The 21,685-nt window shown below is 40.7% G+C and overlaps 1 protein-coding gene across 3 annotated transcripts; it reads left to right on the top strand.

The window, feature by feature from the left end:
• The first annotated feature begins 369 nt into the window (after positions 1 to 369).
• Positions 370 to 17,474, top strand: fam193a (family with sequence similarity 193 member A). Of its 3 annotated transcripts, none has more exons than XM_044028561.1 (23): positions 370 to 782; positions 3,872 to 3,946; positions 4,993 to 5,235; positions 6,726 to 6,901; positions 7,295 to 7,459; positions 8,072 to 8,318; positions 8,479 to 8,603; positions 8,717 to 8,864; positions 8,982 to 9,044; positions 9,126 to 9,200; positions 9,282 to 9,394; positions 9,540 to 9,782; positions 9,891 to 10,047; positions 10,173 to 10,319; positions 11,068 to 11,346; positions 11,660 to 11,882; positions 12,294 to 12,641; positions 13,014 to 13,293; positions 13,394 to 13,580; positions 13,699 to 13,938; positions 14,092 to 14,995; positions 15,464 to 15,545; positions 16,478 to 17,474. In XM_044028561.1, exons 1-23 carry the CDS (start codon positions 561 to 563, stop codon positions 16,569 to 16,571), a joined length of 4,836 nt encoding a protein of 1,611 aa, XP_043884496.1. In that variant the 5' UTR covers positions 370 to 560; the 3' UTR covers positions 16,572 to 17,474. The 3 variants fall into 3 exon arrangements, with proteins under 3 accessions (XP_043884496.1, XP_043884497.1, XP_043884495.1); XM_044028562.1 differs by having other exon boundaries at positions 8,970 to 9,044; positions 12,294 to 12,593; XM_044028560.1 differs by having other exon boundaries at positions 8,970 to 9,044.
• The last annotated feature ends 4,211 nt before the right edge of the window (positions 17,475 to 21,685 follow it).

Raw genomic sequence — 21,685 nt, 5'->3', positions numbered from 1 at the left:
AAAAACTTGGCCAAACAAAGAATTCAGTGCCTTTGTTTTTCAATATTAAACAGAACGATTGGGATTTGTCTTTCAACCACGTATTAAAATCCAACCGGAAGGCTTGTACATGATCTGTAGTTTCACTATTGTTTGTGATTAATTAAAGGGATACATGCTTTTTTATTATTATTATTTTTAATGTGTGTCATTTGCTTAAGAGGGTACGGGTAATTTGAAATACATAGTTCTTAGTTTTGTGACCCTGTATTTATTCTAGCTAACAACTCTCAAGCAAGCTAAAGGCTGCAATTGGATATTCAACATAAACTCCATTACCCATAAGCCTCCGTGTGTGGGACGTACAGATGTAAGCTGAAGCCTGGTTGAGGCAGTCCAGCCAGAGGCCATATTGAAATCTATGAAGTCTGCCTGCACTTTGGTGGAATTGAGTGTCTATCGTTTAAGGAGTCTTTTAATCGCTGTCCCGGAGTTATAGCCTAGTGATTTTACCAGGCATTCCACTTGAGACCCTGCCACGTCTGGACGGCAAGTTGTCTCGCTCCTTTTGTGGAAAAAAAATGAGTCCAACCGATGCTAAACGAGGGGCTAAACGCAGGAAGAACAAGCGGGGCGGTGGCAGTAGCTGCAGTGCTGTCTGCAACACCAACGGTGGCAAGGCCGGGGTTGCCTCGGCCCTGGGCTGTGCGGGAACAACAACACCTGCCTCTGTCGTCAGCTTCTTGACGCCCGGGAGCACAGGCACCGGGAACATGGGGTCCATCACGGGCTTAAACGGAGAGGTGAGAGAGCCACACAGTGTACACCGGTGCATGTCAGAACTGGGATGAACAGACAGCAGCGGTATCATTGTCACACATCAGATGTGGGCCCCGATACTGATGCGAGGAAGGCAGCTAGCTCACTAACATATGCAACGTAGGTAGAAATTGACCGGCTTAATTATCGCTAATGCTTCCTGTGACGTCTTGTCATGGAACAACCTGCCGGTTAGCGAGTCGTTACAGTTAGCTGTGTCGTTAAACTACCGTTAAGATGTAATTACACAGTCGGAAACATTAGCCTACATCTGCCTTGGCCGTGACTACCATCGTTAGCATACGAGAATATATCGTAGCGGAATCGACAACAAGTGGGGCAGCACGGACGATTATTTTGAGCAAATACAATTCATGTAGGTGGTGATGACATTGACTGAGCCACGATTAATCACCAGCGTCATTAGGTTCAACACAGTCGGCCCAAAGACTACTATTACACAGATAAACATTGATGCTAACTGATGCTAACTCATCAGTACTGACAACTGCTGCTGCTCCGTCGGGCCTGTGTGTTTTCTACAAGCTGATCTTCCACACTTTGCTGTTTTATAAATGTGAAAGCAGTTTACAGTATTTTTTAAGTAGTTGACAATGTTTCAAAGTGGTTCACGGTTATGCCATATTTGCCTTATATATGGTTAACCATAACTCAAACTCAAGATGTCCAGATTAGCTTAGTTATACTTTCAGTATTCCTCCATATCCATGTTTCAGTTAATACTAGTTAATTAATTATATGTTATTTTATTTGAGGCACAAATTAGGAAAGAATATTAGGGCTACATGATAGTAGAAAAACCTGTGTGTGCAAAACTGCACAATAACATTGTTGTATGTTATTGAAATGATGATAGGACTTACGTTAAACTCAAGTATACAGTAAATGTCATTCTGTTTTGGGTTCATGCCAACATACGTTAGTTTCCAGTCCAACATGGTTTTAATTTGGGGTGCACCATATTGGACTTTTTGTCGATATGCCTATATATCGGGAGTGCTTGTGCCAATAACCGACATTTATCTATACGTTTCTCTGTGCCCAACTGCAGAGGTAATTTAGTCTTTTCTGTTGTGAAATTTTTGCATACTAATGTCGCAGTAGATGTAGATATTAACTTACTTAATTGAGCTAAATAAATAAAAGTAAAAAAAATGTTTTAGGTAGTAGTTAGATTGGCAGATCTTAGTGTGTTTGCCGATATCCGATAATATGCCTGGAGACATATTCTGCTACTCTGAACAAAAATATTCCTCATTATCTGAGAACAAGAAGGGATGGAGTAGCTCAGTGGTTAAGACTGGTACCCTGTGTGCAGGGACATTGTGGTCACAAGTTCAACTCAACCCCTGGCAGGTTGTACTCAAGTCCCTTGTAATATGTTTTTTTTTTATTTGTAATACATTGTGTAGCATATATATACTGTACATATATAGATTGGAGCACTTACTCCTAAAATACCACATAGATACACATTCTTCAGAGGAAGCTACATGGATATCATAAATATGAATATATGAACACAACCCTCACCATCCATTGTGGTGACATGTTCCCTCACCTAGTACAATTTCTCTGATAACCTATATAGTTTCTTGTTTGGCTAAAAGAATACTGAGAATTATAGTATTCAGTCACGGTACAGCACCATGAACAGGTATTTAACATTCTGAATCATCAAGTCAACATTCTCTTAAACCCTGCTGCTGGTGAGGTCCAAGCTTGGTCTTATCACTTGCTCCATGAATTCTAGCTATGGGTTTTTCCATAAATCTTCCATTCAGGAAAGAGATCATCAATTGTGTGAATTTTTAAGTCAGTCTTGAGCTAATTGAATTGGACTTAGTTTTACGACAGGTGTAAATGATTGGACAGAACAGTTAACATGGCACATGTCAGTTTGAAGAAGTTAAATTAGATTTATACTTAAAAAGAGTTTGCCCTAATGTTAAGCTGAATATTAATTCAGCAACAAGCATGTTTAAAAAGATAATTGTCAAGCAAAACAAGTCATGTATCCCATAAATCAACAAGCTTTATAGGCGGCGTCTGGGTTGGAGTATCGTAGTTGCATTACAAGATTTAGGATTTTAATATAGTGATCTGAGAACTGACAAACCTCCATTATACAACTTAGGTTTGTACTAAAACAAAACTAACCTAGTTTATTAATGTAAAGCTAGTTAGTGAGCCTTTGGGGCAAAAAAGTTGAAAATTGTATAGTGATCCTGCCTAGATATTAACTTAATATCAACAAAAACAAAAAACATTTACCACATGTTATTATATGGTAAATAAATGTCCATATTTCTTCAATGTCTTGACCTCTCCTTCCATTCAGACAAATTTTACACATCACAAGCATTACATCCACTTTTCCTAATAAAAAAATACACCCAGATAAAAGCTGTGTCATAAAATGTTAAATGTTAAAGCTCGCTACGTTTTGGTCATTGAGACAATTAGAAACTAAAATGTTTACCATAATCAGTATATAGTCAGTCAAAAGGGGAATGTTTTTTCTCTGATTTACTCTTTTTTTTGTCTCATCTATCTGTCACAGTAAGTTATTAAACTTGTATGTATTAATCTTTTGGAATAGAAAAGTTTTTTGTGAAGTCAATTTTCACAAATTATCAGGAAAGCAAATAAAATGTAACTGTCGACATGGTGCAATACCACTAGGAGCCAGTCAGGAACTGTCCTGTTGTAATCTGGGTGCAGTGACTCTTAAGTATCCAATCATGAGTCCTAATTACATTTTAGTTGTCACTGTAAAAATCCCCAGTTCCGACTGTTGTTTATCAATTTTCTTCTTTCCATGTACACTACCCACATGGCTCAAAACTCATAGACCTCACCAAGCATGGAATACTAAGTAATAATTAGCCCACTCACAAAGCCATTCTGCAGTCGATCCTAAAATAAACCATGGGTTTCAAGGAATGTTTAACTCTAACAAATGTCCTAATATAACTTGATAGTTGCTATCAATTGTGTATGTGGAAGGTAGTCACTTCTATGTAAACATGGAGCTGTTTGTGTCTCTCAGGTCAACGTGAACAACAGTGTTACACCACAGTTTACAGAAGGACCAGTGAACGCTGACTTCTCCGGAGTCCTTCAGGTAAATATATATCGGATGTTTCAGGAGGTCGCGTAAGAAGAATGTTGATTAAGAGGTCATGTTTTGTCTCAACTTCAGAACACTCAAAAACAACAAGTACACTAATCATTTGCTTTAAATTACATTTTCTGCATTTAATGCAGAATTTAAAATGTTCATTGTCTGATGAACAATTTTAAGTATACACCTTCAGTTCTTCAATTTCAGTTTCCTGAATTGAAAATAATACGTAGCAACAGCAGGACATCAAGACACACATTTGACTACATGTCTGGGAACAGATTAGTGCCAGTTTCATCATATAGTGACTAACTGCCCTGTATGACTAATTTTAGACTTGGCAGTGCTTTTATTTTTCTTACAAAAGAGTGAAATTGCAGAGTGGATTGAATAGAAGCAGCTTTGTAGTATTTGGCCATGTTTCAGTTAACTTCATGTTTCAGCATTTCCTTGCAATTAAAACTAAATGCAATTAAAATTATTTTGACCTCTAAAAGTAATAGTTATACATTATATTCAGAAGAAAACAGGCATAGCCACAGGTCAGTCTGGTTGTACGTACCGAAGCATGTTGAATGTATGTTGTTCTGTTTATATGTTAGTAGTAGGACATTATATGTGCTTTTTGTGTTTCTTGTGCAGAACACAATCTTATTCTAAGTTCAAATAGTAAATCTAATCATTCACTCCAACTTGATCAAAATATGTCTTGTGGCTATCATGGAGTTTACTTTGTTTTCAATATAAATGATGATATTTTTTAAGGCTGCTCATTATAATTTTTGCCACTTACTGAAGGCTGTGCATTTAGAGGAAATTGTTGTGTTCAACATATTTGTATGCAGCGTGTTTCAAATACTTTCAATTATTGAATTACTTGGGTGAATTGAGCAGATATTGAGCAGTTTTGGGTCCAGAATAATTCAAAGTAAATATAAATTGCTTGACATATTCACTCTCTACATATGAACCACTGTATTTGTGAATATCATTGCTGCCTGCTAATACATTATCTTTTCTACTCTCTTCTAAAATACCCACTAAAGACCCCTTTCACGTTTGGCTTGAACCAGCGGGCGCCCTACACGGCTGGTGATCGCTGCCTCTTATGTCGATGTGAGCGTAAAGACAGTGCTGTGCCTTCAGAGGCAGGGATCTCGGGCCAGAATGGTACGGCACAGCCCACCAAGACACCCAGTGCTCTCCAGCTACCTTTGTGGGTGTGCTCCAACTGCAGGCGCACAGTTGAAAAGGAGGATCGACACACTGCTCTGGAGCAGTCGTTGGGGGTAAGTGTAAAGCATTTAAAATGCTTTATTTCAAATTGCCACTGAAGTGAATATGTGTTTGTCGCTGTTGTAGAGGAACTGCAAGTCCTTTGGTTTTCTGTGTGATTTCACAGTTTCTGTACTGATGCTGCGTTATTGGCAGTTTCACTCCCACAGCTGGGTTTTGTCTTCCAGTGGAAGATGCAAGTGCTGGGTACATTTGGCACCTCTGGTTCTCTACCAGAAAAGTTGCACTGTAGTTGTTGGTGGCTGTGACCTTGGGGAAGACTCAGGTTGAACCCAAGTTGCTCCTGATGGCTGTGCGTATGTCGGAGATAAATGTGAACGGGTTAATGGCAAAACCGCATTGTTAAGTGCTTAAAGTGGTCATCACTTCTTACCATCATGGTAATATGCAGTTCCTTAGAAAAAGAAACATTGCAGTGGATTAGAAACTTCAACACTGTACACATTCAGATTGCGTTCGATCTTCAAAGATATACCTTACTTTGTTTCATTTTATTTTACTATTTAGTACTTGGTATGTGTGCAGCGTAAGTCTTTGTAAAGATAACACAGATTTAGTTGTGGAAAATCTTGTGATTCATCTTTTTAGCTGGGAAAGCAAAAGTTGCTTTTCTTCTTCATGGTTGGGCTTTTTTTTTAAAGTTTTTATAGCTTGTAATTAATAACGTATTTGACTGTTATGAGTGTCAAACGGCAGAATTTATAAAAAAGATGGTCATTTTTAAAAATGTATTACAAGTATTTATTTTGTTTTTATTACAAGTATATATTTTATACTAATACTATTTTACTACTTATACTAATACTTATTTTAAGTGAAATGTAATGAGCAGGACAGTTGTGTTTTTTTATATGATATAGACAGTGAGTGATGATTTCATATTATTTTTCAAGCACTGCCTCAAAGCCCTACCTCACCCTGTGATTCTGCCATAAATAAAATTATATTTGCATTAGTTCATTGATTTATCGTGCACTGCAGTACAAAAGTGCAAGTAGAATAATGCAAATCCTTTAAGATCTTATATAGCTGTATATGTGACTTTCTGGATCTGGTCCATATCATACTGATATGTATTCTCTTATATTAAGGCTTGTCAGGTTTGTAAGAGGTTACATTTCCTCAGTTGTAGGTGCCGGTGTGTGTGTGTGGCTTGGGTTTGGTTTCCTCCTAAATGTATTGTTCCATTGCATCCTCAACAGGGAGGGTACTATGCTGAGTCACAATACTGTGGCAGTGCTGTCAACAAGGCTAGAATCACTAGGAAGCTTTAACTGTGAGGCAGCTGCCGAAAGTGTATATTAAAGGTGATTTTATATAGATATATAGCATAGGTCCAGTGAACGAGTAATGTCATTGTAGAAAGTGACTAAAGGTGAAGTGTTAATCCTCATTCATATCATATGCTGTATTTTGTGTTATCTATACATTCTTCTCCTTGGGTGGTGCAGCATCGTTTAAACTAAAAAACTTTCTTACACAGAGCCAGGACTTCCTTTTGCACATGCCTGTGGGTAATGGAAACCTGGTCCAGGAGGCAGCCACAGGGGACAGACTGACCACTGCTGCACCGACACTACCCATGCTCCCTGCCCCGGACCTTACTGCATCAATATCTACTGATACAGTGTGCAGCTGTGAAGCCTGCAATGAGAGGCGGTCAGTTCAGATTTAACTCAATTTCCTATTTACTTTTGTAAGTTTTAGTTTTAAGCCTGAATTATACTCCATCGATACAACCGTTTCAAACATGTTGAGCAAGAGTAATTGTTAGTTACTGTGTCCATTCAGATGTTTCATCTTCATTTGTTTGATCAAAAGATATTTTTGTTGTGTTTCCTCTCATAGTATCTTGCACACCTACCATCCTCTCAGTATAAGTAAATTGATCAGTATGACACAATGTAAAATGACAACTGAAAGAGCCAGGCTGAAGGTATTTGGTTACACAGAGACAATAAAAGCATAGAGCAACAGAGTAAAAATCAGGCTTTGGTCTACTTCTTAAGAAAACTTGATGAATAAACAATAAATGTATGTCCTGACTTACAGGGAGATCTCCGCCGAGTCAGAGAGAGAGTCACAGCAGCTGCAGAACCACTGGTCGGAGGTTCGATACCTGGTCCGCTGCATCTATCGTCAGACGGGAACACCTCTAGCAGATGACCATGACCAGCCAGAGAGAGACAAGGAGGGCATGAAAGAACTGGTGGACAGGTATAACAACACGGCATCACACTTTTTCTATTAGGTTATGCATCCACTAGGGGGCACTACTGATATTCAAAGGCTTTAGTGAATGTTGAAGTAAGAGGAAGTTAAGTAGAACCAAATAAGCCTGAAAGCTTTCAGAAGCAGTGCCGTATTGAAACAACTCTGCTCCGCTCTGTAATCGGTCAGGTAACTTCCTTAATGTGATGCGTTTCCTATTGATACAACATGATAGGCCATGCTATGAGTCATCGGTGGAACATGTAAACTTTAGGGAGATTAATGAGAGAAAACCTGTTTTATTAGGTTGAAACATTACTGGCTGGCATTTCCACTTTTTTCTTTTGCTTTTATTTCCTCCACCAAGGTTATGTTTTTGGCTGCATTATTTTTGAGAAGCATAACTTGAAAAATAAAGGATGGACTTTGGATTAAATTTGCTGGGGATTGAAATGATAGGGTTTTTGTTAAGATCCAGATTTAGGATTTTTGTGAGATAGGGCAGTGTACTGACACTGAGAAAATGAGTGATATCTGAGTGCTTTCTCTAGGCTTTTGTGTACTTGTTTGCTTGTCTGTTTAACTTGTAAGCTCAACTTCTTTCATTCCCTTGTGCAGACTTTGTGAGAAGGACCCCTACCAACTATATCAGCGGTTGGAGCAACAGGCGCGTGAATATGTCTTGGAAATGAAGGTGCGGCTACTGAAGCACCTTTCTGCAGGCTCCAAGACGGCTGGACAATCGGGGACCGTAGCCACAGCGCATGGTCCTCCTCAGGCCCACCAGTTCATCTCCCTGCTGCTGGAGGAGTACAGTGCCCTCTGTCAAGCTGCACGCACCATCAGCAGCTTCTTACTCACCCTGGTCAGTTTGTCTTTTTGTGGAACCAAAGCTTTTGTGTTGGTTGCAGAATACATGTTGTTTGGCATGTTACTATATTACTGTGTTTGGAATATCCATTACTTGCAGTGTCTTTGTTACTGTCATTGTCAACTTGTAACCTGAACCATTTTTGTTTCCTTAGGAGAATGAGCACCTAAAGAAATTCCAGGTGACATGGGAGCTGCACAACAAGCACCTTTTTGAGAATCTGGTGTTCTCTGAACCCATCTTGCACAGCAGTTTACCTACGCTAGTTGCACAGCTGAAGTAAGAGTTTTTGTAAAACAAATTAAACTTAAACTCAAGATTTTTCTTGTCCGCATGTAATGCTGACTTACTTTTATGTGCCTTTTGGCTTATCTTAACCATTTCTTTTACAGACATGGCACAGCCTCCCATGATTCATACAATGAAGACATGTATAGGACCTTGTTAGAGAGCTACCAACAGCTGCAGCAGGACATGGCGTCAGTGGCGGCTGATTGGCAGGAGTGTGAGAAGAGGATTGACGACTATGTAGACGAACAGGTACGAACATTCAAGATGATGCACGAATGTGTTTGATACAGAAAGTAAAAGCAGTTATGAAAAGGGAATTGTTGATCAAGCTGTAAGGTTGTGACTCTTCTGCAGCTGCTTTTTAAGGTGGAGGGACAGAGTCTTACCAACCAAAGAACAGAGCCACACAAGTCTTTGATCAGCAAAAATGTAAGAGATTTTAATTTATGTGTACACACAGCCATGGTGTTTTTTATTTCTAATTCATGGATGTGGATGTTTCCATTTCAGACATTGAAGAGTAAGCAGAGGATGTTGAAGGAGGACTGGGAGTTTTTTAAACAGAGGAGATTTATCGAAGAACAGGTACAGTCCATGAGTATGAAGCCTTCAGATGTTCAGAACATTCCTCCGATACAGAGCTTTTAATTTTTTTTCCTTCTACAGTTACCAAACAGTCAGAAGCCCCCCAGTGCAGATACCAACTTCACAGACACTATGAGGATGCTCTCGTCTCGTCTGAGTATTCCAGATTGTCCAAACTGCAATTATCGGAGAAGGTGAGGACTTCCCACAGGATTTATTTCACTGTATTTGTAGCACATGCATATGTGCACATTAGCCATACAAATGACTTTTGGGTAAACTAAAGAAATTTTATTTATTGAAGATAAATTAAAGTTTTTGTCCTTACCCAACCCACAGGTGCACGTGTGACGACTGTAGTCTCTCACACATCCTTACATGTGGCATCATGGACTCCCCCATCGCTGAGGACCTCCACATCAAGCTGCCTCTACAGGGAGAGCCGCCTCGCGATTACATGACCGAGATTCACCCCCCCAGCCTCTCCTCTGGCAGTTCAGCATCCGGCTCCAACTCGAGTTCTCCCATCACCATTCAGCAACATCCAAGGCTCCTTCTGCCTGAAGGGGATAACAACACATTGTTAGTCAGCCAGACACATCACCAATCCTATAGCTCATCTGATAAAACCACAGTTTACATCCTTGTTCACTTCTCATAACCGGACTACTCTTGTTTCCCCTCTTCTAGTATTAGTGATGATGACGAAGTGCCTCCATTGTCCAGTAAGTTTGGGGACATCTATCCTATGACTGGCTATGAGGAGAGTAGTGTTGTGACGGCTGCTGTGAATGGCCTCCACAATGACCTCAACGGGGAAGGAGAAAATATGGCCTTAAAGGCAGGGGTAAGTCCTTGTTTGTTCCGTTTGTCAAGAGTAGTTGTGAATTCCCCCCCCGCTGAGTTTCTGGATGACAAAACTAATTATGAGTGTGTTGATAGTAATTTTTGGAAATGTTATGCGTGTCCCAGTCTCCTCACATTACCAGCAGCAGTAGTTCATCAGAAGGCGATGAGGAGGAAGCTGATGGTGAGGTTGGCAGTGAGCCTCTTGGGCAGCAGGAGGAACTTTCCTTGGGAAAGAACAGTAGTCCTCCACCCACGTACAACCACCAACAGGTATTTGCACACTGTCATGTGAACCCATGGCACACAGGAAGTACTGTTTGTTTTAATATGTTCATGGGTGTGCTCCAATATTCAGAAAGTGCCCATTTGACTCTGGCACTGACCAGTCTTCATTTTTGACGTCCATGGACAGTTGTCTTTCATTAAGGGCCCATACATATTTTACAACCATTGGAAATCAATGATGTCATAGCTCAGCCTCCCTCTCTCTCACTGTAGCTAGTCTTTTTGGAGGGTGTCATGTGTATGAAGACATTTCTTTTAAACAACGTTCTGTTGATCAAAAACATTTTTAAGAATGAAAAAGTGTGGTAGTTTGAGGTCAAAACTGGCTTTGAGGCATACACCATCACACACACCACACCATGAACCTGGACAGTAAGTGTCACTAATAACATGGCTGCCAGCAAGTACACAGATTTTAGCCAAATTAGCAAAAGGCTCGCTTAATAGATGTCTGCATGACTGGTAAGAAAATACAGCACAGAAGTTCAAATGTGTTATCTTGTGACTTCTGTGTTTGAAATCCTTTGTTCAGATTTACCTCAGTGACACACACTTGCCAAAAATCAGGAAGCATGTAGACCAGTAGCTCCTGTGTCTCTACTAGCTAAAAACACAGATTCGCTATGGAATGAGGGGCATACAAACTTCACGTCATACATCCACATTTAGGAAAAAAAAAAAAACAGAACTATCTCTTTAAATACATGATATGTATTTGTGTGACCACTCTCAGGTAGAACAGGTCCAGCATGCCTGCGAGTGCCACGTATGCAACCAGGATCCCAGCTCCTCTACCCTGGGCCTTGCCACATGTCTGCCTCCAAGTCGGCTCCATGCTCCTCCACCTCCTGCTGTCGGACACCAGTTCTTCACAGATACCAAGACTCCCCCTTCACACCCTGCCCTCCACCTCTACCCCCACATCCACGGTCACCTGCCCCTACACAACTTCTCCCGGCCCCTACTGCACCCCACACTCTACCCACCCAGTCCTCCTCTCACGCACAGCAAGGTGAGGATAATTTCAAAAAAGGCCGTACATTCATAAGGTCACTCTTAAATTATTTTTTACTTTCTTTTTCAGTGTGTAAAATCACAGGTTATAGTCACTTTAATGGAAATTTCCATATCGTTGGGGATTTTTTTTAGGTTCGAGGAACAATACTAAGTTTAGTTTCACTGTTATTATCATAGTCTGCCACAAGGGGTCAGACTGAATCGTCTGAGAAAGCAAATCAGAACTGCCCCAACAGCACAAAACAGTTCATCTAGTAAACCTGTGTTTTTTTTTTTTTTTTTTACAACTTCTGTGTTTCTTCCTAAAGCCTCTGCCCCCAAGCTCAACAACAAGCCACTCAGCAGCCAAGCAGCCAGCTTTCAGCCCGTCGTTACCAGAGCATGTCTACCAGAACTGCTTTAGCAGCACAGGTGGAACAGGAGACTGGAACAGCTCACTGCAGTGCCTGTCTCTCAAGTTTGAGAACTTGTGGGACGCTGCTGTGATGAAAAGCTGGAATCCATCTGTGCTGTTGCCCGAGTCCCTGCCAGGTGAGACACTCTGGTGCACCACACATGCTCAATAAAACCTCTTTCACACTCAAAATGAGTGAATATACCCCAGGATTTTTAAACCATCCCCATTCCCAGTGGTTATTCTGCCATGCGGTGTGTTTGTCACTCCTGCGAAATAGTATGGGATCACCTGTGCATGAATTGTGATGCTACGGTCAAGCTGGAAACAAAATGAGTCATTAGAAAAAAAAATTCTATACTCAAGTCTCTCTATAAATCCATCATTAAGATGATCCGATTGATTAAATAAATGATAATGAGCACCGTCCCATTTGTTTTTTAAAAAAGTAAGGATCAGAGCATTGCCCTAAAATGACGCATATCTGGCCAGTTCTACAAACCAGTTGAAATCACACTATGAGATTCACATTTCTACTTAATCGACAGATGACATGCTTGGACCACCTCTCGCTGATGTTCCTCTCCCTCCAACCTCATCCATTGGCCCCCAAGGGGAACACCCTTCACTGCCCACTCCTGTGCCCTCGTCCTCATCACTGTCATCGTCATCACTATCATCGTCGTCATCGTGCTCCTCTTCAGAAGCCAAAGAGCAGAAGAAGAGTGGTGCCAAGAAGAAATGTCTCTACAATTTCCAGGATGCCTTCATGGAGACCAACCGAGTAGTGATGGCCACCTCCGCTTCCATGTCCTCCGTGTCCTGCACTGCCACCACTGTCCAGTCAAGTAATAACCCACCCATCCACCTAGCATCTAAAAGACCCAACTCTTTAGGTAATATAGGAGGGTAGGAGCAATGCTTAGGTTTGTATAGATTAATCATTGAATGTGTTTAATTGCAGCTCTTAGGAAACTGGGGTTTTAGGGGTGTAGCGTGAACTGTCGAGTCCACCAAGGAAAGTGTTTTTGAGTGGAAAGACATAAATCTTCACCCATCATCTTTTTCTAAGGATAAAACATACAGGTTCATCAGGGGAAAAAAAGTCCCACTAAGATTAATCTTTTTCTATTAAACCAATTTGTTATATGCATTGGTTTCTAGTTTAATTTAATGTAACCTTGTATCTGAGTGTGTTTCAAATTTGACTTTCAAGCTTTTGGAGACCTGAACACCAGTTTGACTCACTGCATCTTTGTCTCCTTTAGATGATGTATTTCACAATTTAGGTAAAGAGGACCACCGGCAGCCAGCTCCCGTCACCCCTAGAAACGGCTCCACGGGTTTGACCCCCCTCCCTCCGCTCTCTGGCCCTGCGCTGCCCCCAGCACCCACACACCTTCCCACAATGGGATCACAGCCCTTCCCAAAGATGGCTGCCCCAGCCCCAGACTTTGTAGAAGCCCACCAAGGTCTGTGTCTCCCTCCTGCAGAGCCTCCAGCCTCCTCAACAGATGGTCCTGTCAGTGCCCCGCCAAGTGTCTGCAGGTAAGACACCAAAGAAACCTAACACGAGTGACGGATGCTGATCGTCTGGAAAGGAGGTGGTGTTGTGGTTTTGCGTCTCATCGTGTCTTATTCTTTCCAGTGACCCAGACTGTGAGGGCCATCGCTGTGAGGGGAATGGGGCGTATGAGCACCAGCCATACGATGGAGAAGAGAGTCAAGACGAGGACAGTTGTTCTGAGCATAGCTCCTCCACCTCCACCTCCACCAACCAGAAAGAAGGGAAGTACTGTGACTGCTGCTACTGCGAGTTCTTCGGGCATGGCGGGGTATGACACGTTTCTTCTCAAGTTTTAGGTTTACTGAATTGATTTTAAATGATACTTCATGGTTTATGTAGCGTTTGACTATTTTACTAATGGTGTTGTTTTTGCTTGCTTCACCCAGCCCCCAGCTGCTCCCACCAGTCGAAACTATGCAGAGATGCGGGAAAAGCTACGACTGCGTCTCACGAAGCGCAAAGAGGAGCAGCCAAAGCGTGAGGAACATCAGCCGGTGATAGAGCGGGATAATGGGGTGGAGGACCACAGGCGGGTAGAGGACCTGTTGCAGTTCATCAATAGTGCCGACAGTAAACCGGCCTCCAGTTCCAAGGCAGCGAAACGGGCCAGGCATAAACAGAAAAAGGTGAAGGTCTCTCTCTGAAAGAATCTCCAGTTGATGTCCATCCATTCAAAATATTTAAAACTAGGAAATGGTTTAGTTTTTGCCCACAACCAAGATTTTTAAGTGTAAAAGCTTTAATGTTGCTGTAAACATATGTCTCTCTATGTGCTTCAGATGGAGGAGAAAGCTCGTCTGGAGGCAGAGGCCCGTGAGAGGGAGGAGCAGCTGCTGTTGGAGGAGCAGCAACGGCGACAGCGGCAGGAAGAGGAAGAGGCAGCTCTTCAAAAGGAACTGCTCCGGCTGCAGGAGCTGCAGCAACATCGTGCTGCAAAGAAGAAAAAGAAAGAGAAAGCGAAGGAGAACACAGCACCCCCTCAAAACAACCCACAGCCCCTTAAACAGACAGCTCAGAACGTCCTAGATAATCTTCAGAATGGAAAGTCACAGCTGCTTCAAACCCTCATTCGCCTCCCTGACCAGAGGGACCCTAGATTCAACCCTGCACCCCAATCCAATACACAGCACAGCCCCAGATGCACCGCTGATAAAGGCTTAACTGCTGAGACCAACATCCCCAACACTCCAGCCGCTCTCCACAACGGCACTTCTACACCTCACCATGATATCAACAGCAAAGTAAAGGCCAAACACTCTGTTAAAGTGGCCTCTTGTGAGGCTGCTGTAAAGAAAGCCACAGAGTTGCCCAAGAGCTCAGGTGTTACGACAAAGTTGAGCAACGGCACCATCCCCATCGCTTCAACGGACACCAAAGCGACACAAGTCAGACCTGTCGAGGTTCTGACTCCTCTCCAAACCACTGAATTTAGAAGGGAGGACAAGAGCAACAACAGAAGTCTGAATGGAAAAAGACACCAGCTGCAGCAACAGCCCCTGACCCAAATAAAGGAGGACAGGAGAAGTTCACCTGTGTCGAACCCCTCTCCGTCTCCCCCACCTGCCTCGCAGTCTGAGCAGACACAGCAGAACGGCAAACTTCCCAGTGCAGAGTCACCGCAGCCCAAAGGCAAGAACAAGAAGAACAAGAAGAAGAAGGGGGACAAGATGAACAGCTCGATAGGTTTGTATCTTCATGATTTGGTTATGTTTTCACCTTATAATAGCACATATGGGTTTTATCTTAGTGTCACACCTGACCAGAACAGGTGAGGGAAACCGCTTGACTTAATGTCATCACTGTAATCGATTCCTTCCACCTTTTGTGAGAATATACTGTATATGCTGTGCAGATTCCATCTCTTAAGTTTCAGTGTTCTGAGCAGGAAGAACGAGAAATTGCTCAAACTAGATTCACAAACACTGGGGATGGACTTGGGGTTGATCTCTTATGGCCCTGTGGTTTGACGATGTGGCTCTGCAACATTTTCCACTGACAAAGTGGAACTTGTGAGGCCACACGTACTAGTATCGATGTAAAATACTATAATAATATTATTTAAAGAATTTACCAGTTCCCCACAGAGACGATTCTAATCCATTTTGTCTGAAGTAGAAGCTTATGCCATGTATTTTGTTTTATCTTTTTTAGATGATGTATTCTTGCCCAAAGACATTGACCTGGACAGCACTGAAATGGATGAAACGGAGAGGGAAGTGGAATATTTCAAAAGGTATGTGTACTAAATATCGTGATGTGATACTTCTGTAATCCTTACTTAGTAGTGCATTCACTGTTTGACAGTGATTAACAGATTAATGGAACAACTGTTGGTGGAAGCAGCTCTTTCAGCAACATAGTCTTACATTTCTACTGCTATCTCTTGCATTTCTTATGAAACCGTGCCAAAGTTGGCACTGCACACACTGGTGCCCCGAGTAAATCACCTGCCAAGTTTGGTCAAGTGCCTATTGGACGGGCAGACTACAGGAAGTCCCTTTCTTTTGTAAATAAATGTTATCAAGTTTAAACAAACAAAGAGCTTTTGACCTCTGGTGACATATGGAGAGCATGCGGCATACAGTAAACAATGAAGAAAGTGTCTCCTTGAAAGAACATATGCAAATTTTAAACATGGTAAATATTGAAACAGTTGTGATAAAATCTTTTCTCCTTGATTTACTGTCCAAGCCCTGAGACGTGAGATAGATCATATCAGTGATGGCTGTTGGAATATAAAGATATTTAACATGCATTTTAACTCTTAGGGCCGGGTCTAGTATTAGTCACACTTGTACTAAGTTAAAAAGAAATTAGCTTTTTAAAAGCAAGCTTTAAAAGATATTATACATTATTTTGTTCTACTTTCATTGAGCTGATTATTTTTCACCTTCATCTGACCTAATTAATATAAATAATTTTCAATATACTGAATTCAAAGTATTTTAACATGAGCGTCAGATACTCAAACTCATACCATTAAGCATCAAAAAGCTGAGCTGGAAATAACAAGTCATGTGTCATTTTATGTGCATACTTGTCTCTAAGGATTCTGAAATACTTCAATTTTAATCAAGCTTTAACTTTTTATCATTTTTTCAAACTGACACGGCAGCTCTTGAGTGTTAAACCATTTTTTTTGTGATTTTTTTTGTGTGTCCTCAGGTTCTGCTTGGACTCTGCCCGTCAGACCCGTCAACGACTTTCCATCAACTGGTCAAACTTTAGTTTGAAGAAGGCTACGTTTGCTGCTCACTGAGGGGTGTTTTGTGAGGACGGAATCACTACCTTTACAGCTATACCAACCCTCACCTTTCCCACCCACGCCGTTACCTCCACCCAACTGTTGTTCTCCCAGACGCTCACTCCTGCTGTGCCCAAATCACACCCACGCTGCCTTGCTTTGTTCTCGTCACTGTGTGGTTCCTACACAGACCCATTAGGACTGATCCACCTGCAAAACTGAAACAAAAATGAAAAATGAAATTACTCAAAAAGAATCACAAAAAATGCTACTTTACACTTGATTAACTTTCCTTGTGTGCTTGTGTGCTTTTAGCCTGAGTCGGGCATTTCACTTGACTGAAAAAGCCATGGTCTGAAATTATTTTCTTATATTGGCTTACCTGTAGTCAAAAGATGCTATGTCTGGATGGTTCCCTTCCCCAAAAAAAGAGATAATGGAAACTAGAAAAAAAGAGAAATGTAATTAATTAAAAGCTGTATTTGAGATATTGTGGCTCACTATACCATTGTTTCCCGTTCTTAGCACAGCATCTCATCCACATGATTGACAAGGGTATGGGCTTGGTCAGCTGGTCTCCACTCCCTGATCCCACCCACCAACACCTTAATTCACAGAGAGGAGGAAGGCATAATACTTGACAAATGTTCTTTTTTGGTTTTTAAGTTCTGTTTAACAAACTTGAGTAAAAGTGTACCAGTTACAGTTTTTGTTTTCTTGATTTTTGACCTGTAGCCAGCTTGTATCAGAGTACTTTCAGAATGAAATTGAAAAAGAACAATACTCACACTATCAATCTGTTATAGAGTGTATATTGTATTAACACTGAAGCCAAACTGGCTACTTTTAACATATTGTTAAGTAATATTAAATCTTGTCTTTCTTTTTTGAAAGATGGAATACAGTAGTATGGCAGGATTATGTGTCTTGTGTCAAACCTTATTTCCTACACGCAGCAGAAGTTGTAAAACACACATTTTCAGAACAACAGTTTGACATTGTGGGGAAACTTGCAAGATAAGCTCTCCTGTCATTTCCATCCATGTAATATGAGAATACAAAAAGCAGCTGCTTTGTTGCCGGGGCCCCTTTTGCACCTTATGATAAATAAATTTTTCACTATTTGATTTATAACTTAGGCCTTTTTGCATTTTAAGTAAAAAGATAAAGCTTCACAGCTGTGGATTCTGGTCACTTATGAAGGTTTTTTTTTTTATGATTGAAAACTCGATATATTTGAGCATGTCATTGTTGGTCAGACAACAAAATTTATTTGACAGGGTTAGCTGTGACTTCAGGGAATGACTGACACTTTTATTTTTCTAACTGAACTATGATCAACACTTACACTGTATATGTATATATATGTGTGTATATATGTATATATACGTATATATGTGTGTATATATATACATATATATATATATAAATATAATGCTTTCTGGACTTGTCAGGTCACTCAATTTTGGAAACAACTATAGAAAACAATCGGTTAATACGTTCATCTTTATGCATGGTGTGAAAGAAGTAAATGACGAACTTCACCTCACCATTGGACAGTTGGAATTTCCTGTTTCTGGCCCTTGTGCTAGGCTCAAACTTTTTATACCAAGTAAAAATACTCAAAATACAGTGGCGTAAATAGGTCGAGCATCATTTGCCCTGTCGTCATCCTCCTCTTCCTTCACATACACTTCAGACACAGATGAAGTGAGAGATAAAGCGACTCATTGTTATAATTTTGTTATTTGTTTAATTTCCGACACACCTCTGGTCAAAATTCCTCAGCTCTACTCCGATCTCGTAACCTGGAATATACGTAGAACCACCATATTCAAACGGCGGCCCGTGGACCAAATGCGGCCCATGACCAACTTTATAGTGGCCCAGCCAGAAACACTGAGAAAAAACACTTTTCACTGTCCCTCAAAGATTCCTACCTAGGTTTGATAGCGTTGATGGTTCTTTTGTGTTCTGTTAAAGGCACTTTTGTGGGTCGTAAATGACATGTTTAAGTTATTTCAAAGAGAAACAATACTATGCACCTGATGTGACAAACTTTTATTTTTAAATTTAAAACAGTTACAGCTAATACTGCTAACTTTTTTACGCACTTTGAGGTGTACAAAGGACAGGTATGTCCAAAATAATTTTTTATTTTATTATATTTTTAATGCACTTTTTCAAGTACTTAAATAGTATTGTTGATTTTCCTCCAAGTACCACCAGAGGAAGCTTGAGTACCACTGGTGGTACACGTACCACAGTTTGAGAACCATGGATCTAGATAACATGAGCATGTGCATCATGTTCTCTGAGGCTCTAACATCTGCGTCTTTAACCCTGAAACACTGAGCGTATCGCAGGCGACACTTTGCATTACCGCAAATTCCAGCGGTTTCTGAAAGCTGAGAAGCTGCGCGTCAAAGCCGACGTGTGGTTATTACGGTAATTTCACGCGTGCGAAGCCAGGGAGGACAAAGTTGGAAAAATACCTGTGCATAGTTTCCATTTTTTGGCCTGTTTTTTGGACTCAAACAAATATTCTCTTAAATGTGTGTTATACTGTTGAAATTTCAAATTTAACACACAAAATCTGGTGTTCGCATACAACGACAGTGTTTTCTTCATTTTCAATTGTTAATACACCATTTTATTTGTAAATAACTGCCAGATATTCAAATGTATTCTGGAAAAATGGGCAAAAGCACTTAGACACAGGACATTTTCAAAAAGTCCAGATGGACATTTTGAGGCTTAGGTGTTAAAGGGTTAAAAAAGCTGCGGGTTGACCCACATCCCTCGTCCTTCAGGGAAATCTACAAATGAATGCAATGTAGATTCTGAGGTTCAGTCCCAGTGTTATGTCAGATATGTTTTTACCACCTGAAAAACAACTAAATAACATCAGGCATTTTTCATGTTGCATATCATGCGATCAAAAATTGAATTGCGGCGATTAAGAAATCAAGTACATTCCCGTTCTGGTGAAGTAAGTGTGAAATGAGGTCATGCTTTGGCTTATCTAAATGTCGATGGGTTGATGTTTGATGTTTCTCTGCCATGCTTTGAAGCAAATACTCAGCTGTAGAGTAGAAAATAGAAAGAAAAGTTCATGTTGGTGAGAAAACTGAGGTTAAATTTGTAATGCATCATTTCTCAATAACGCCCTTTTTAAAGCAGCTTTTATTGATTTGTTTGTTTTAATCACTGCTGAATAGATAATGAAGAGGAGGAGGAAGTGTGTCACAGTGAAGTTCCTCTAAACCTTTCCCAAGACTGTTTATAAAGGGAGGGATTTCACGTTTAAAAAAATTACCAGTTTTACAAATTTGATGAATGAGACAACTTCGGGTGCATGTACTTCATGTAAGACCAAAGGTTATGGTTTGTTGCGGCCGTCAGAGCAGATGTGACTCATAATTAATTTCAGGTATGAATGACAGTCTGGCTGCTTGTAGAAGCGTGCGCGCTCTCCGTCGACAGTGATGTAAGATTGGATCGACCGCATTTAAGCAAATTAGGACACGTCAAAATCACCGGGTGAAATGTCTAAGAGGTGACTGTAGGCCGCGATCTGAATAAAACGTAAACATGGCACAGATTTTTTCTTCTTTTTTGATATGTAAAGTGATAAGAGTCAACCTTTTCCCCTCGTCGCGTACATTTTTGTTGAACTTTGTGTGTTTGAAGAGAACAAACTTGGTTGATTTGGCAAATGCAGGAAAAGACAATGGCGCACTCTGACAATGACAGAGTGCCAATAGGATTATTAAAAGGGATCAGAGCTGCCTTGCAGCTTGTAATCAGACTGCTCATCTTTTCATCGTTAAATGCCTGGAGCACTTCAGGATCACATAGATTTTCAAACATGGAATCTCCCCCCCCCTGCTTTCCTGGCTTCAGTTTTGCCTCGTAGTCGTTTTTGATCGTCGGTCCCTTGGACTTCCTTACCAAGGATTTGTTTTTTCCTCTTTAAAAATGTCAGCATTAATACCAACTACCCCGACCAGCACAGAATGATCCGCTCAAGTTGACGGCACCAAGTCTTCATACAAGCTTGTTGGCTTCTTTTGGGAATTCCCTCGCGATGGCGGGAAATTCCCATTCTTGTAGGATACACACAAGATTAAAGGCCGTATTTATCCATTCTGTATTTGGATAAGTGTCAGGCTGAAGTATATGACTGCCACAGCAGCGACGCAGTTTTGAAACCTGTTTTCTAACAGGAACTGCTCCACCACTGTCACTTGACTTTTCTTATTAATTCTTTGTTTCTTATAAGAAAAAAAAAAAAAAAAGTTCCCAGACACTCAGGTGGGAACTTGTGACCTATTTTTTTCCCCTCTCAGATCGGTGGGTAGAGCATCTGTGGAAGTTCAGTCATTTATAGACCCTTTCATAAGTAGGTGTGTGCTGGGGGAGAATCCCCAGCAGACGCCTCACTGCCTTTGTCAACGCTCCTGTCAGAGAGTGTGTGGTTGACTTGAAGACGAGTTATTCACGTTGCCCTTATAAGCCCAAATTTGACCCACTCTTTTGTGAGCACATGAATTAGAGTAAAGCCGCTGTGTTTAAGTAAGTGACATTTTGGAAACTAAATCACTCACAAATTTCCCTGAACCCTTTTATTTTATTCTACTTTCAGTAGTAGTATGTATTATTTTTAAGAGGTTTTCCTAAATGAGGCATTAAAATGTCACATATCTTCAATCTGAATAAGACACTGCCATGTAAACAGCATTTTCCGATTACCTTATCCTGAATGAGGTTATATTCAGAATGGGCACCAATCTGATTAAAGCATGGTGTATTTTAAGTATAGTTCCACTTCATGATCAGATAATAAAGTCAGTAATGGTTGTACTACACTCTGTAACATATAAACACGAAAATATGTATGAATGGAACAAGTCGTGTTGATATCAATCAAAATACTCTGTGTTATTTTTATTTTGGAATAATATCAGTAATCAGATTATTGGTCCAGTCGTGGTGTTAATTGTGAAATTCTGCTTTTAAATGGCTCTAAAACACCTACCTTTACATTTAAGTATTAAACCATACACATAGTTGTAGAAGTGTATAATCACAATTAAATAAAGCTTTTATTTGTGGTTTAGACGGGA

The sequence above is a fragment of the Solea senegalensis genome, linkage group LG6 (assembly GCF_019176455.1).
Source record: "Solea senegalensis isolate Sse05_10M linkage group LG6, IFAPA_SoseM_1, whole genome shotgun sequence".
NCBI lineage: Eukaryota > Metazoa > Chordata > Actinopteri > Pleuronectiformes > Soleidae > Solea > Solea senegalensis.
Note: the sequence above shows the minus strand (reverse complement) of the source record. Positions and strands in the feature narration are given on the sequence as shown.